The following is a 16,720-nucleotide window of genomic DNA, read 5'->3' on the forward strand; positions in this document are numbered from 1 at the left end:
CACATCTTTAATGTTGCCAGCAAATGGGTGGAGCTAGAAAACATCATTTTGAGTGGTGTAACCCAGAACCAGACAGACAATTATCACATGTGCTCACTCATAAGTGTTTATTAAACATAAAGCAAAGAAAACCTGCCTACAAATCACAGTCCCAGAGAACCAAGACAACAATGAGGACCCTAAGAGAGAGACATACATAGATCTAATATACATGGGAAGTAGAAAAAGACAAGATCTCCTGAGAGCATGTGGACCTTGGAAGAGGGTTGAAGGGGAGGGAGAGGCAAGGATGGGAGCAAATAAAAATGTAGAGTTAAAAAAAATCAATAAAAATTATGTCAATAGACCAACAACAATATCAATGTAAAGTATTCATCTCTATGTATTGTATCTCCCTTATTATATTTTATAATTGACTTTGACCATTAATCATTTATAACCAACACTTTTAAAATGAAAATATTTATAAACAATCATTGACGGAATTTGGGCATAGTTTTCTCCAAACTGCTTCTTACTGCTTATTGGGTGATGTATTTTTAGTGTTCACAGAGACCTTTGTGTGTGTGGGGGGGTCTTATTCCATCAAACCATGTTAGCCTGGAAGAAATCCACAGGTTCTCATCTTCTGTGGGAACAAAAGCAGAACCTCTTTTCCAAAGTAATATCCTTAGACTCAAGTTTTGAAAATAAGATACCTTTAAAATATATATGTTGGTTTAAAATAGCAGTGCCTAGAATCAAGTATCTCTCTACAGTTAAAAAAAATTAAAGAAAACACATAGTATACATAATTCAGACTCTCTGTGTACATTCCATCTTTACATGGCTTCTTTACTCTATTTCTTTTTATTATTTAATACCTTTACTCCTTTAATCTATGACTGCCAATACTCTTTTATATTACTTTTACTGTCTCTTTAAAGGCTTTGTTTTATATTCCTATACTCATTTTTCTCTCTTTCCCCAAGCCTACACACATTTTTTAAATGTACTATGACATATTCAGAGATTTATTTCTGTCTGAATCTGAAGATGGATGTTATAAAGTAATCCCACATTAGCTAAGAAATGAGTATAATAAAGGGTCATTTATTTAGGGATAGACTCACATATCACAGTCCTCTGAACAAATTGGGAACAGGAACCCAATCCAGCAGTTGAGAAAGAAAGCATACAAGCTTTATAGCTGCATTTATAATATAAAAAAAAAAAAAAATCCACGGCCGTCGGAACCCCTGTCCCGGTCTCTTGCTTCGCTCTCCTCTCCAGACAACATGAGCTTCGTCACCCGCTCCACCACGTTTTCCACCAACTACAGGTCCCTGGGATCTGTGCGGACGCCCAGCCAGCGGGTCCGGCCTGCCAGCAGCGCGGCCAGCATCTATGCAGGTGCTGGGGGCTCCGGTTCCCGGATCTCCATGGCCCGCTCCTCAAGCGTCTGGGGTGGCTCCGTGGGGTCTGCAGGTCTGGTTGGGATGGGTGGCATCCAGACCGAGAAGGAGACCATGCAAGACCTGAACGACCGCCTGGCCAGCTACCTGGACAGGGTGAAGAGACTGGAGACCGAGAACAGGAGACTGGAGAGCAAAATCCGGGAACATCTGGAGAAAAAGGGGTCCCAGGGCGTCAGGGACTGGGGCCACTGTTTCAAGACCATTGAGGACCTGAGGGCTCAGATCTTTGGGAATTCTGTGAACAATGCCCGCATCGTCCTGCAGATCGACAATGCTCGTCTTGCTGCTGATGACTTCAGAGTCAAGTATGAGACAGAACTGACCATGCGCCAGTCTGTGGAGAGTAACATCCACGGACTCCGAAAGGTGGTGGATGATACCAACATCACGAGGCTGCAGCTGGAGACAGAAATCGAAGCCCTCAAGGAGGAACTGCTGTTCATGAAGAAGAACCATGAGGAGGAAGTCAAAGGACTGGAAGCCCAGATTGCCAGTTCTGGATTAACCGTGGAAGTGGATGCCCCCAAATCTCAGGACCTCAGCAAGATCATGGCTGATATCCGGGCCCAGTATGAGGAGCTGGCTCAGAAGAACCGTGAGGAACTAGACAAGTACTGGTCCCAGCAGATTGAGGAGAGCACCACAGTGGTCACTACCCAGTATGCGGAAATCAGAGATGCTGAGACTACACTCACAGACCTGAGGCGCACCTTCCAGGCCTTGGAGATTGACCTAGATGCCATGAAAAATCAGAAGATCAGCTTAGAGAACAGCCTTAGGGACGTGGAGGCCCGATACAACATGCAGATGGAGCAGCTCAAGGGCGTCCTTCTGCATCTGGAGTCAGAGCTGGCACAAACCCGGGCAGAGGGGCAGCGCCAGACCCAGGAATACGAAGCCCTGTTGAACATCAAGGTCAAGCTTGAGTCTGAGATAGCCACCTACCGCCGCTTGCTGGAAGATGGCGAAGACTTCAGTCTCAGGCGATGCCCTGGACTCCAGTAACTCCATGCAAACCGTCCAGAGGACAACCACCCGCAAGGTCCTGGATGGCAAAGTGGTGTCCGAGATCAATGACACCAGGGTTCTGAGGCACTAAGGCTGAGAAGGAAGCTACCCCTGGGGACCAAGGAACCAATAAAAGTTTGGGTCTTCCTTGGCAGTCTTCCTGCTTGTGCACATGATGTTGAGTCTACCACCCCATCTTGGGTCAGACAGATGTCTCTTGACCTAAGGGGTTTCACATGGATGGGGCAATGGGCGAGGAAGAGTCTGGGTGCTTAAAATACCTAAAAGATGATGAAGGGGGAGATATGACTGTCCTAGGCACAGGCGAAAGCATAATAAAATTGGTATCTCCTGCTCAAAAAAAAAAATCCAAGTGGGTTGCTATCTTAAAGCCTATTGGCTGAGAGAGTTTCCACAGCACCTCCCCCTTTTGTCAAAATAAGAGAGTTCTAAGCCTAATACAAAGCTATGTACAAGAAGAACAAATATCAAACTTAAAAATTAGATTTTAATCAGCATAAACAATATCAAACAAGAAACATATGCTAAATGTTTCAATAATTATTCTATCTGAAGAAGTTTAAGTCTTGTATTAGAAATAGCTTGGCCAAGTCATGAGAGGAAAGTAATACAACTGCCTAGTCTTCATCCCCGTAGAAGACCTGAGAAGGAAAATAATACTACTTGAGTAAACAGGAAGTGCAATCAAGGAACTTCCAAAATGTGCAATAAATGACAGATACAACTGGCCACCTGGGCAATCGCCCAAAGTCTCATTTGTAACATTGGAGCAACCAGCTAGAGTAACTGACAGAGCATTTTCAGAGGCATAAAAAATTTTCAAAACCACTTTACTCTGTCTTGGTAAGGTTTGACAGTCTTTTTCCTTTTTTCTTTATTTTTTCATTTAAACAATGCCTGGTCCATTAGTTCTAGTCTCTTATTGGCTAACTCTCACAACTTGATTAACCCATTTCCATTAATGTGTATCACCACTTGACTATGGTTTACTGGCATGAGTCTAACAAGCATCTGCCTTGGGCAGGAGAATTATGGCGTCTGCCATACTTCTCTTCTTCCCAGCATTCTGTTCTGTCTACTCCACCCACTTAAGGACTGCCCTATCAAAAGGCCAAGGCAGTCTCTTTATTCAACCAATGAAAGCAATACAAATACAGAATGACTCCCTACACCATTTCCCCTTTTTCTGTTTAAACAAGAAAGAAAGGCTTACCATCTCTTTGCTAGGCCAGCATAATTCATTTCTATATTCCCAAACTTACTCTTATATTCAAAAATAAGTATAGCTACCCCACTTCATTAAATCATTCTCTCTTTACATTGAATGATGATCATCTGATATAGAGATGAATAATTTGCATTAGTATAAATATTGATTTATTGATACAAGTTTAAGGTCAATTTTGTTATATGCATATTTCTAATCTTGATTAAGGTATTGTGACTGTGTAGTTCATTTTAAAATGTAATGTATAATTAGGAAATATATGTTGTTAATGGATAATCATCGATAATAGTCAAGCTTCTAGTCATGTTAGTTAGATTTTCTAGATGTGCAAAAATATATTTCAGATAGGTATTCTTCATATCTTTCAAAAACTGCAGAATATGGCTTTAAAAATGTTTTAATAGCACAGGACTTTTCATGACAATGAGACACATCAGCTCCTGGCAGCACCAATCTACTTCAAGAGGAAGATGGGCATCGAAGAGGCTCCTTATGGAGTTGGTTAGCCATTTGGGCAAGAAACTGCTCTTGCCTGGACTGTTGCATAAACTGGACATAAAGGACCCACAGAGAGAGAACTGCTGAACTTGCCTAAAGGTGAAATGGTCCTTTGGGGTTCCTGATTCATGTAAGAGTCTGCTAGACATTCTGCAGAATACAAAAGAAAGTGACTGAACTGTCTTTGAAATTTCCTGCTTCATGGAAAAGACTGCTGGATACTATGGGCCTGTAGGCTGAAGATGGATGCCCCAACAGTACAAAAAAACTTCGGGTGACTGTCCAGACAGTGAGATGTCTCTGTCATTTCTAGAGTTTTGGAAGTTGCTTACTTCTTGTTTACTTAGGTAATAGTACATCCTTCTGGAGTCTTTGATGGATTTGAAGAATAGATAGTTATAGTTATAATTTTCTTTTGTTTTAATAAAAGAAAATAGATATAAATATTGTAACTATAATTCTTGCTTGATAACTGCTTTGTTATATGTAATTTTACTATGACAGTCTTTTTTCTTGTATCATGTTTGTACTGTCAGGACACCATGAATTTTGTTAGTGGCCTAGGCATGGGCAGTTCTTTGTCCAAAGTCTAGTTTTACCAAGTAGAAAACAAGTTCCAAGTGGAGTGTTCACATTAACAGAACCCTAATATATTTTAATGCCATTTTCTACAGTTCTTTGAATGATTGAAGATTACCTATCTATGTGAAATACAACCTCTATGTATCTAGAGAACCTGATTAGTCTAACTAAAAGTATGACAAACATGGATGACTACTGGCCTATAATTCTTACTAACTATATAGCTTAAAGACTAAGACTTTATATTATAATATTAAACAATTTTTAAACAATTGTGCAGCAAATGAGGGCAATGACCTCAAAATGTAATAAATGTACAAGTATCTTGATCAGAGGTCGAAATGTATAGGGCAATACGATAAATATATCCTAAAATAGTATCAATATACAAAATGTCTTAAGCAGAGGTAGAAGCATGCATGTATACAATATGACAAAATAACTTTGCCTAGGTATACAAATGTTGTAAACAGATATAGGAGCATATTCAATATATTTTGAATTTGTAACAATATACAAGAATTTATACCAATATAAATTGCCTATAAATAATAGCTCACAAGTATTCACTCACTATTATTATATATTAATAACTCACTGTTATTATAAGTGTGAATAAGCTAACACTAATCTACCAATGATCCCATCCAATTTTCCTTATTTAATCAAAGAGATCCCTGAGCCTACATAATTTCCACCCTGAACCCCAACCCAATAGCAGTTATCATCAACCCCTAATTGATGCCCCTAACCTTGAGGACAAACTTTGTTGAGAGAGGTGACATCATCTTTTAGAATTATTTCCAGCTGTTATGGGAGTGATGTTCTTTATATGGGATCCTGTATAAGTAAAATGATGGCTAAGTTTCAAGATTACTGTCTGGTATAATTGCAAATAGTCTCTGAGTAATCAATACTTTTTTTTGAGGTTTCTATTTGAAGTTCTGTCCAGACCATTATAATAAAGTGCACCATTTCAGCTAACCAAGTTGGAACCATCTTGAGCAGCTGGTACCCAAAACCAGTCTTAAAGCAGAGCTATCAACATCATGATGTCATATCAACCAGCTGAAGTCATTGTTGTGGAGACCCATCTTCTTCCTGGATACTTCAAAAATTACTTCAGGAAAAATTATTGTTCATTGTGGAAAACTTAAACATTATTTATATAGACATATATTCAATGAAAGGTATGATAGGGCCAAAAGAAAAGTAAAATTTTTCATAAATTTTTTCTTCTTTCTGTCCCATACCAGATGGTTCCTGATATGAGACAGAAACTCCGATTTATTTTTTTGTGGAATTTTTTATTTTGTTTAAGCTTTAGTTATTGAGTCATAGAAGATTTTTATAGTCTGGCTATTTCTTATCAGAAAAAGCCTTTACAAATGTTTTCTTCTGTAGTACTGGATGGATTTTCTTTTTTATTTTTTTAATTTTTCCATTCAAAAATTTACACTTCCTCCCTTCCTCCCATTCCCCTCCCTCTCCCCCACTAACTCTCCTCCCTCCCCCTCCCTCCTTAAAAGAGGGCAGGGTACCCTGCCTGTGGGAAGTCCAAGGCCTTCCCCCCTACATCCACGCCTAGGAAGGTGTGCATCCAAATAGACTAGGGTCCCAAAAATCCAATACATGCAGTAGAAACAGGTCCCAGTGCCATTATCGATGGCTTCTCAGTCTGCCCCCATTGGCAGCCACAATCAGAGAGTCCGGTTTGATCACATGCTCTTTCAGTCCGGGTCCAGCTAACTTTGGCGAGCTCCCATTAGATCAAGCACACTGTCTCAGTGGGTGGACCAACGCCTCGCGGTCCTGACTTCCTAGCTCATCTTCTCCTTCCTTCTGCTCTTCAACTGGACCTTAGGAGCTCACTCCGTTGCTCTGATGAGGGTCTCTGTCTCTAACTCCACTGGACAAAAATTCTATGGTGATATTCGAGATAATCATCAGTGTGATAGTGGGACAAGACCAGTTCAGGCACAATCTCCTCTGCTGCCCAAGGACCCAGTTAGGGACATCCCTGTGGACACTGGGATCCCCATTAGAGCCAAGTCTCTTGCCAACCCTAAAATGGCTCCCTTAATGTAGATATCTTCTTCCCTGCTCCTATATCCGCTCTTCCTCCATCTCCACCCTCCCACTCCCCCAAGCTCTTCCCAGTCTTTCCCTTCTCCCTTCTCTCTACCCCTTTCTCCTTCCCCCATCCCTACCTCCACCCTTCCCCCTGCCTCCATGCTCCCAACTTTTGCCTGGTGATCTTGCTTGCTTCTAATTTCCAAGAGGATCTATATATGTTTTTGATTTTTTTCTTTAAACAACATACTTGAATTTAGAGAAGGAAAGCCATTGTCCAACTTCAAAGCCTGCTATGATTTTTAAGTAGAGCTATATACATGTTCAGGTAATCAAATTTTACCATGCAGATGATAAGGCATCATAAGTCAGATTTCTCTTTGCTTGGTGATCCTTTCTAGATAGCTATCTTTTCTTCTTTAGCCATCTAGATATCCAAGGTCTCTCAACTTTTTGAAGATGAATATTTTCATGCAAAGACAAGAACAGAACACTGCCACCTATATGATTGTCATCTCTGTGGATAAGCTGTCATTTATCTTTCTCAGAGGTTTCTCTTTTTTAAACTGAATTTTTATTAATTTTGAAAATATCCATAGTTTTTCTTCTGTGTAAGCAAGAGCAAAACTCTTTCCCCAATGTAGCACATCTCCTGGTTTCCATTGTGTGGTCAACATATCCTTGAAATACACTGGCTTATTTAATTCAAAATTTTTTCTATTACTCAATGTCTCACTGCTGCATTGTTTTTTTTTTCTCAGTAGTGTTAAGAAAATTCAAGGTTAATAAAGCATTATACAATCTAATTCTGAGGGTATTTTCTATCCTTTTACGTTTCTTAACATGTCTTTTATACTTTGGTTTGATTTTTATATAACCGTCTGACTTGTAGGATTGTTTGATATACTGGTAATATGCTTTATATTATAATAAGCAAAAAACTGCTTAATTTTCTTAGATACATATGTTGGACCATTATCTGCCCTTATTTGTGCAGGTATACTCATGATGACCATAACTTCTAATTAATGCATGATTACTGAATCAGCCTTTTCTGAACACAAACAGTTGCCCATTAAAAACCTGAATAAGTATAAATGATGTGGTGTACATATTTTAATTTTCCCAAATCTGCAAAGTGGAACACATCCATCTGCTGGATTTCATTCCTTTGAGTACCCTTTGTGGTACTCCCTGTAGGTAGTGGTGTTTGTTTATAAGTAGAACATATTTTAAAATCTCCTTAGTTGGTTGCCATGTAATAGAAAGCTCTTTCTTTAAACCTTTGCTATTGACATGAAGTTTTGCCTTCAGCACATTTCCAATCAATAGTTGATCAATTTCTGCATTACCTTGTAAACTGCATTTTCTGATGTATTTACATCAGTATAGAATATACACGCTCCAGTTATTGGTGTGTCCCGTACAATGTGGGGAAGAATCCAAGTAGTTCTCTTTAAAAGGTTAATTCTATGACTTTTGGGATAATTGCTATTAAACTCTTCTAAAAAGTTGCACAAGCTCTTTGTCAGAGTTCATTGTCTTCCCATAACTTTTTAATTTCACCAGTAGTAAAAAGTCACTACAATCTCTGCTAGTTGAGGAAGTCTCATTTTTCCTTTTATAATTAATTCAGAGACCTTTTCAAGAAAGGTTTTTAATTTTTTACTTGGTTTATGTGGTTAAAAAGATCCATTCTAAGAAAATATCTTCCCTTTGCATTAAAATTCCTGTAGTGGAAATTCTGGAATGTAATATAGTTGGAGTTCAATTAAGATTCGGATTTACCCAATCCACATATGCCTCCTGTAATTTCTCTTTAATGACAGTTAATTCTTTCTCAGCTTCAGCTGTTAACTCCCTGGAACTATTTAAGTCTTTGTCACAATCTAAGATTTTGTTTAAATGAATTAGGTGTTATTCCAACAGCCAGTTGTAGACTGGAAATGTCTCCTAACTTTGAAAGTAATTAAGAGTACACAATCCATCTCTCCTAATCTGTGCCTTCTCTATTCGAACTTTCTATAACCCTATTTTATAAACTAGGTAGTTGACAGAATCTCCTCTTTGCATTTTTTTCAGGAGCAATTTGTAATCCCCATTTAGGCAAAACTTTCTCTACTTCTTCAAACATTCTTTCTAAAGTATCTACATTTGAATCAGATAGCAAAATGTCATCCATGTAATGGTAAATTATCGATTTAGGAAATTGTTTTCATAGTATTTCCAATGGCTGACTTACAAAGTATTGGCACAGTGTGGGGCTATTAAGTATTCCCTGTGGGAGGATAGTCCATTGATATCTCCTATTAGACTGAGAATTATTATAAGTAGTCACTGTGAAGGCAAATTTTTCTCTGTCCTTTTCTTGTAAGGGTATAGTGAAGAAAAAATCTTTTAAGTCAATAACTATAAGACCCCATCTTTAGGCAATAGGGAAGACAAAGGAAGTCCAGATTGTAGAGGGTCCATAGGTTGAATTACTTTGCTGACAGCTTTTACATTTGTCACTATTCTCCATTTTCCAGATTTCTTTTTATCAACAAATACAGGAGAATTCCAAGGGCTGCTTGATTCCTTAATATGGTGAGCATCTAGTTGCTCCTATACCAACTGTTCTAAAGCCTGTAGTTTCTCTTCTGTTAAAGGCCACTGTTTAACCCATATTTCTTTCTCGGCTAACCATTTTAAAGGCCATTGGTACTTCTAAATGTTTGCTAGTTGCTTCATGTTTTTGTACATCCAGAATGTATGGTACTCTTTGTTTATGGTACCTTATAGTATCCATAACATGCAGGAATGTTAACCTTGGTATTCCATTGTTGCTGCAGGTCATGACCCCATAAATTCACTGTGATGTTAGCCACATATGGCCTCAGCCTACCTCTCTTTCCTTCCGGCCATATGCATTCAATCCATCTCATGCTTTATTTCACTTGAGATAGGGTTCCAATTCCTAAGAATTGAACATCTGCCTCTTGAAGAGACCAATTTGGATGTTAAGATTCTGGAGTAATGATAGTCACATACTGCACCTGTGTCCAGTAATCCCTCAGTTACAGTGTTGTTTATATGCACTTTTCACTTTGATCTTTGATCATTTATAAAAATCTTCCAAAATATATGTTTTCTATTTCCTATTGAAATTTTTTATTCATCCTCTATGTTTATTCCATCATCCAGTACAGTATGTTTTTTTACAGCAGGCAATGGATTTTTTAAATTTTTCCTAGTGAGACATGTCCTCCATAGTGACTGGGATTGACTGGACAACATTTGACTTGGGGGCCTGCATGTACCCCTCCAACGAGTTCCTGATAGTATCAGGTTTCCTTGTCTGTCTTTTGTTGATCTAAATTCATTGGTCCAATGTTGGCCTTTGTCACATCTCCTACATAATCCATAAGATTGAGACCTACTATTTTTGCCATTCCCAGAGGAGACATTATTTCTAGAAATTCCTTGTCTGCAATCCCTTTTCAGATGTCCTACTTTACCATAATTAAAACATTTGGCATTTTGATGTCTTCTCATACCTTTAGAAATTGCTTCTCCTACCCAAGTCTCAGTATTATAGTCAAATGTCTCAACATTCATTGTATGCAGGATCCATCCATTCATCCATTGAGGGATGATATAACCTTTAAAGGTCCAAGTATCTTTTTTGCATTCTAAGTTAGCATTTTCAAAAGCAAGAGATTCAATAAGTACTCATCTAGTTTCTGGATCTGTTAGTCCTATTGGTACAGCCTTAGTTAATCTTTGTAAAAAGTCACCAAAGGGTTCTCTTTGGCCCTGTTTAACCATAATATATGATTCAATTATTTTTCCTAGTTCTTGAATCCTGTCCCAAGCATTTAAGGGTACTGTGTGGTATAGGGACAAGATGTTTTCATTGTAAAGAGCTTGAACCTGTGGGTCAGCATAAGGGCCTTGCCAAGAATTTGATCTTGGGAAGCTTCAAATCCTTTTGCTTTTCCCTGTTGTTCTAAATTTTTTGTCTCTTCTAATAGCATTTCTATGGTAGTTTTGACCTGTCTTCTAGAACTGTACAATGTGGGATAGCCTTATTAGTGGAAGCCCATGTCTTTACCACCTCCATTAGAAATAGTGAATGCAAGCTATAAGATACGACTGTTTGCTTTTAGCTCACTCATACCTACAGGTTTCCATCTACATTCTTTGGATCCTTTAGGGCATTAGACCTTGATGCCTTTTCAGAGGTGATTACAGGGTAGGAAGCTAAAACCCTGAGTAAGTAAGTCATCTCTGACACTGACACATATTGGTAATATTAAATCCTGTCCTTATACCTCCTCTCCCTGTTCATCAGCTCTGATAATTTTCTCAATCATTTCAAATCTTTTTTCTACTGTCTTTTGTAAAACCTGAATCTTTTAGCCTATATATGTTTCTAGTGATCTCACTGATGCACCTAGCCTCTGGTCCTCATTCGGCACATGTGATTCCAAGATATGAAGTTTTTCCTTTAACAATAACACCTCATCCTTGGAGATTATTTGGATAGCATGCAGATTGCCATTCTGGAGAGATACTCTATCTGCTAACCTATCATAACTTTTTCACAGATTTTGATTATCAAACTCAACAGTATGAATTCTTTCAGATAATTTCTCAGTACTCTTTAACATGGATTGAATTTTGTCTGTCAAATTAAGGTTATCCTTTTCAATAGTATTAATTTTTTCAGCTAACTTTTGATTTTTGATGGTATTAATCTTGTCAGACAACTGTTCATTATTAGTCTGTAAAAACTGTGTCATTTCCAAAAGTGCCTCTTGACTTTGTTATCAAACCATTTTCTTAAGAATACAATATGAAAAATAAAGCTAAGTACCAATATCCAACAAATGGATGTATCAGAAAAACCATATAAGCCTCACAGGATACCATCCATAGTATAAGCAAATAGGTTATTAAATTTATGAATGATAATATTGTCTGCCATTGTATAACTTTCAAATTTATTAATTTACTTACCTTTGCTACATTTCAGTAAATTGTTGTAGGTGTAATAATCTTTATTGCCAGCAGGTGTCGCAGTTGCAGTGGCATGGAAGAGAGACGTGACCAGTGGAAGTATGGGGCTGTTTGCACTGCTTTGGTTTTGTGTGTTGGTGCCTGATTAAATACTGACAAATATGCTTTGCTTAAAAAATTCAGAACAATTAAAGTAATTCTGTACATGGAAAGAGATTTTTGTGGCCAGAATATCAAGGAGCCCAGAACATGCATCATACACAAACCAGAAGCTATGCAAGTTGCCCTGTGGTGGGGAAGGAGGAGAGCATGCGCTAGCCCGGGAAATTACCAAGTCACTACACAGTGGTTCCACTCTGGTGGGGCTTTGGCAAAAAGCTACTTAGTAGATGAAATCAAGCCAAGGTGGGCAGGAGTGGGAGACCTTCTGTGCTGCTGACCTTTTGGGCCTTTTTGGTCCAATTCCAGTAGGCATCCATGCTAGGATTCACGTGGGCGCCAGGTGAAGATGGATGCTATAAAGTAATTCCACACTAGCTCAGAATTGAGGGTGATAAAGAGCTATTTATTTGGGGGTAGATCACAGTCCTCTGCATGAACGAGAAAGGGGAACCGAACACAGCAGCCAGGAGAGAGAGCGCGCGCAAGCTTTACGGCTACATCTACAGTACTAAACCGTGCCCAAGTCGGCTGGTATCTTAAAGGCTGTTGGCTGAAGGAGTTCCCACAGCATGAATCTTTCTTTGTTGCATATCTGAAATCATTTTCTGACTAGGAGCAGTTTTTTTTTTTTTTTTTAATGGTAAATGGACATGGGTAGGACCAACTCTGCAGCCCTGCCTGTTGGCTTTGTCCCATCCACCATGGCGGAGGTATGTCCACTGCCTCTGTAAGACATGCTCACTGCCCCAGCTCCAGGGTCACCACTAAGCAATTTGTGCTGCTCACAGACCCCATTTAAGTGCTTAGTAACAGGACTTCTGGGAAAAAGTCAAAGCCGTTTGTACTGCCAGCATGAACCAGGAAGCTGGCTCTTAAAGGAGTCATGCTGTTTCCTGCTGCTGCTGAGTCAGGAAGCCTTCTCTTAAAGGAACCACACCTCTGCTTACCTCTAGCAAACAGAGCCCACCAGAGAAATTACTGCTACCAAAAAGCCATGATTAACTCTGTTCTTTTGTGTCTAGAATTCCTTCACAAGCTCTCTCAGGTTTTATGTGGATGTAGTTGATCTACATTGGCACCATTAGTAAGCAGAGACTGCTCATTCATTTTCTGGCTGCTGAGACCCAAATAATCACACAGAAACTATAATAATTACAACAGTGATTGGCCAGTAACATAGGTGTATTCCTACCTACCTCTTCTATCTTAAATTAACCCATTTCTATTGATCCGTGAATCGGCAAGAAGCTGTGGCTTACTGGTAAGGGTCCAGCGTCTGTCTCCTTTGACCGTTACATGGCTTCTCCTTGACTCTGCCCTCTCTCTCTCTCTCTCTCTCTCTCTCTCTCTCTCTCTCTCTCTCTCTTTGGATTTTCCTCTTGGCCAAGCTATTGGACAAAACAGCTCTGTTCATTAATCAATAAAAGCAACACATAAAATATAGAAGGACATCACACATCCGTGTAATGACATATTATGGGCATGTCAGTAGAGTTACCCCCTTCTGAGACTCATCAAGACTCACAGGCTAATGGCGACTGCACACCATCTTTCTGGCACATGACAGTGTTGGCATGTGAGTGCTTGTGTATACACACACACACACACAATCTTCATGGAAATAGGAGTAGGAAGCTTGCTAGCTTCCTGACTGACCTTGGCCTTGAAAGGCCACAGCCATGACTCCACACCTGCTAGGGAAGGGCATTAGATCATGGGACCAGACAAGTCAAGTCAACAAGTGGTGACAGTAGACCTCTCACCCAGCCTCAAACATTTAAAACAAATGAAGAGTTTGCTTTTACTCCATTTCCACAGGTGAAGACAGGAATCAGATGCTGGGACAGCAAGACTGGGGTAGTCCAGTTTTCTCAAATGTTTTTGTTCCTAAAACACTATGCATGCAGAGGCATGGATGGCTGAAAGACCAATGCCAAGGCAGGAATGAAGTCTGCCAAGGTAGAAAAGGCAGTAGGCAGGCTTGTGCTCCTTGTGTAGGAAAGAGGTAGAAATTGGGAGATTGCCTCAGTCATCCAGGAAACCGTGCATCTGGGAAACTGATTAGTAGTGAAAAATGCTTTCAGGAAAAAGGTTTGAAACAACTCAACAGTCTGTGGTTCGGGGACCTGTGCCAGTTCATCAGCTTATTTTAAGTGTTCTCAAAATCTAGCAAGTGTTACACAGATGGAAGAGGAAAACCCTGATGTAATAATATGTGTGACATTGTTTACTTAATTCTGAGTTTTCAAAATATGCATATGTCAGGACCTAAACTTGTGCTTTATGACTCCTGTAGATGTTGATTTTCATTGCGTATATCTTAGCATCATTCAGGTTCATGTGAGAACTCTCACAGAAGCAGGTGAAGCTACTTCTGACAAAGGAAGAGCCAAGAAGTGGCCAGACTGAATGAAGCAACAACTGGACTTGCCTTATCAGCCTAAGAAAACATCATTAGGGGCTGGAGAAAGGGATATGTAGTTGAGAGCCCTTGCTGCTCTTACAGACGACCTGAGTTATTTCGAAGCACTCTCATGCTTAGGTGTCTAACAGCCACCTGTAACCCCAACTCCAGAAGATCTGAAACACTCTTCTGGCCTCTTTGACTATCTGAATCAATGTGTGCACACAAACATGAACACATACACACACATGCATAAATAAGTAATCCTTTAAAATTGCATTTAAGTAAAAGGAAAAGAAAACATTATTAAGAAAGATGCTTTCCCAGACCTGGCCCCTGGGAGTATGTTGTGTATGGCTGAGGCAAATACAGGGGAAATGATTTTGTTTGTCACTCTTCTAGTTCGGGTTGCTGAGATGAGACATCCTGACAAATAGAAAAAGAAGTCACATGACTCCTTTGTAGATGACAAGCCATTAGATAGGCGAGATCCCAGAACCTCCACAAGAAAGCTTCTAGAAATTGTGGGTACTTTCATCTAAGTGGCAGCATAAAAAACAAATTACAGAAATCAGTAGCCTTTAAATACACCAACAACTAATGTGCTGAGAAAGAGATTGTGAGCACACACCCATTCATAATAGCCTCAGAAAACAAAAAACTTCAAGTATAAACCTAACCAAGGAGGTAAAAGACATCTACAAAGAAAACTTTAAATCTCTGAAGAAAGAGATTAAGGAAGACATGAGAAGATGCAAAATCCCCTATTTTCATGGATTGGAAGACTTAATATTGTAAAAAAAAAATCTACTCAAAGCAATTTACAGTCAGTGAAATCTCAATCAAAATCTCCATGATATTCTTCACAAAAATAGGGGGAAACATCCTAAAATTTTCACAGAAGCACAAAAGACCCCCAGTAACCAAAGCCATCCTGAACAATCAGAATGATGCTGAAGGGATCACCATATCAAGATACAATGCAGATCTATAAGTAATAAAAACAGCATGGTACTGACACAAAAATGCATATGTAGACCAAACTGAACAGAATAGAAGACTCAAACTTAACATCACAAAATTATAGTCACCTGATATTCGACAGGAATGACAAAAAGGCACACTGGAGGAAAAACATCTTTAACAAGTAGTGTTAGGAAGACTGAATATCTACAAGCAGATGAATGAAATTAGACCCATATCTATCACCCTGTAAAAAATTCAACTCCAAATGGATCAAAAACCTCAAGGTGAAAGCTGAAATTGCTAGAATAAAATATGGACAATACCTACAAGTTATAAGTGCAGGAAAGACTTTCGGATTAGGACTCACTTTTCAGAAATTAAAGTCAACAATTGAAAAATGGAACTTTATTAAACTAAAAGACTTCAGTATATCAAAGAAAGCATTTGATCTAGTTAAGAGGAAGCCCATGGAGTATCTTTGCGAGCTATACATCTGATAGTGAATTAATTAGTATTCAGGATATACAAAGAACTTACAAACCAAAAAATAAAACTTTTAAACAGGCTATAGATCTGAAAAGGGCCCTTAGAAGAAGAAATAAAAATGGCAACAAAGTGTCTGAAAAAGTACTCATCATTCTTAATAATTAGAGAAATGGAAATTAAACTACTTAGAGCCTTATTCTGATAAGATGGAGGTAAGGGGAGATGGGGAGAGAAAAGTGTGAAGGAGAGGATGGGGGGAACTTGGGGAAACGGGATGACTGGAGATAAAGGAAGGTTGGATAGGTGAGCAGGGAAGCACATATCTTAGTTAAGGGAGCCACCTAAGGGTTGGCAAGAGACTTGAACCTGGAGTGGCTACCTGGTGCCAGGGCAATGTCCCCAGTTATTTCCTTGGGCAGCTGAGGATAGGGAACCTGAAATGACCCTATCCTATAGCCATACTGAGGAATATCTTGCATATCACCATAGAACCTTCATCTAGCGATGGATGGAGATAGAGACAGAGGCCCACACTGGAGCACCGGACTGAGCTCCCAAGGTCCAAAAGAGGAGCAGAAGGAGGGAGAACATGAGCAAGGAAGGCAGGACCACGAGGGGTGCACCCACCCACTGAGACAGTGGGTCTGATCTATTGGGAGCTCACCAAGGCCAGCTGGACTGTGACTGAAAAAGCATGGGATAAAACCGGACTCTCTGAACATGGCGGACTATGAGAGCTGATGAGAGGCCAAGGACAATGGCACAGGGTTTTGATCCTACTTCATGTTCTGGCTTTGTGGGAGCCTAGACAGTTTGGATGTTCACCTTCCTAGA

General features: G+C 39.4%; 2 protein-coding genes across 2 annotated transcripts in view; both read left to right on the forward strand.

Annotated features, from left to right (window-relative positions):
• The window catches only part of Mkx (mohawk homeobox), a 202,030-nt gene that overhangs the window by 84,960 nt on the left and 100,350 nt on the right, over positions 1-16,720 (forward strand). The gene's annotated exons all lie outside the window — the stretch shown is intronic.
• On the forward strand, positions 1,278-2,587 carry LOC130886200 (keratin, type I cytoskeletal 18-like). The gene has a single exon (XM_057788130.1). It carries the CDS (start codon positions 1,278-1,280, stop codon positions 2,460-2,462), a length of 1,185 nt encoding a protein of 394 aa, XP_057644113.1. The 3' UTR covers positions 2,463-2,587.

Source organism: Chionomys nivalis, chromosome 13, assembly GCF_950005125.1.
Source record: "Chionomys nivalis chromosome 13, mChiNiv1.1, whole genome shotgun sequence".
NCBI classification, from domain to species: domain Eukaryota; kingdom Metazoa; phylum Chordata; class Mammalia; order Rodentia; family Cricetidae; genus Chionomys; species Chionomys nivalis.

What these genes read in the sequence shown, in the direction of transcription:
- LOC130886200 (XM_057788130.1), top strand. Translation starts at nt 1,278, where the DNA reads ATGAGCTTCGTCACCCGCTCCACCACGTTTTCCACCAACTACAGGTCC.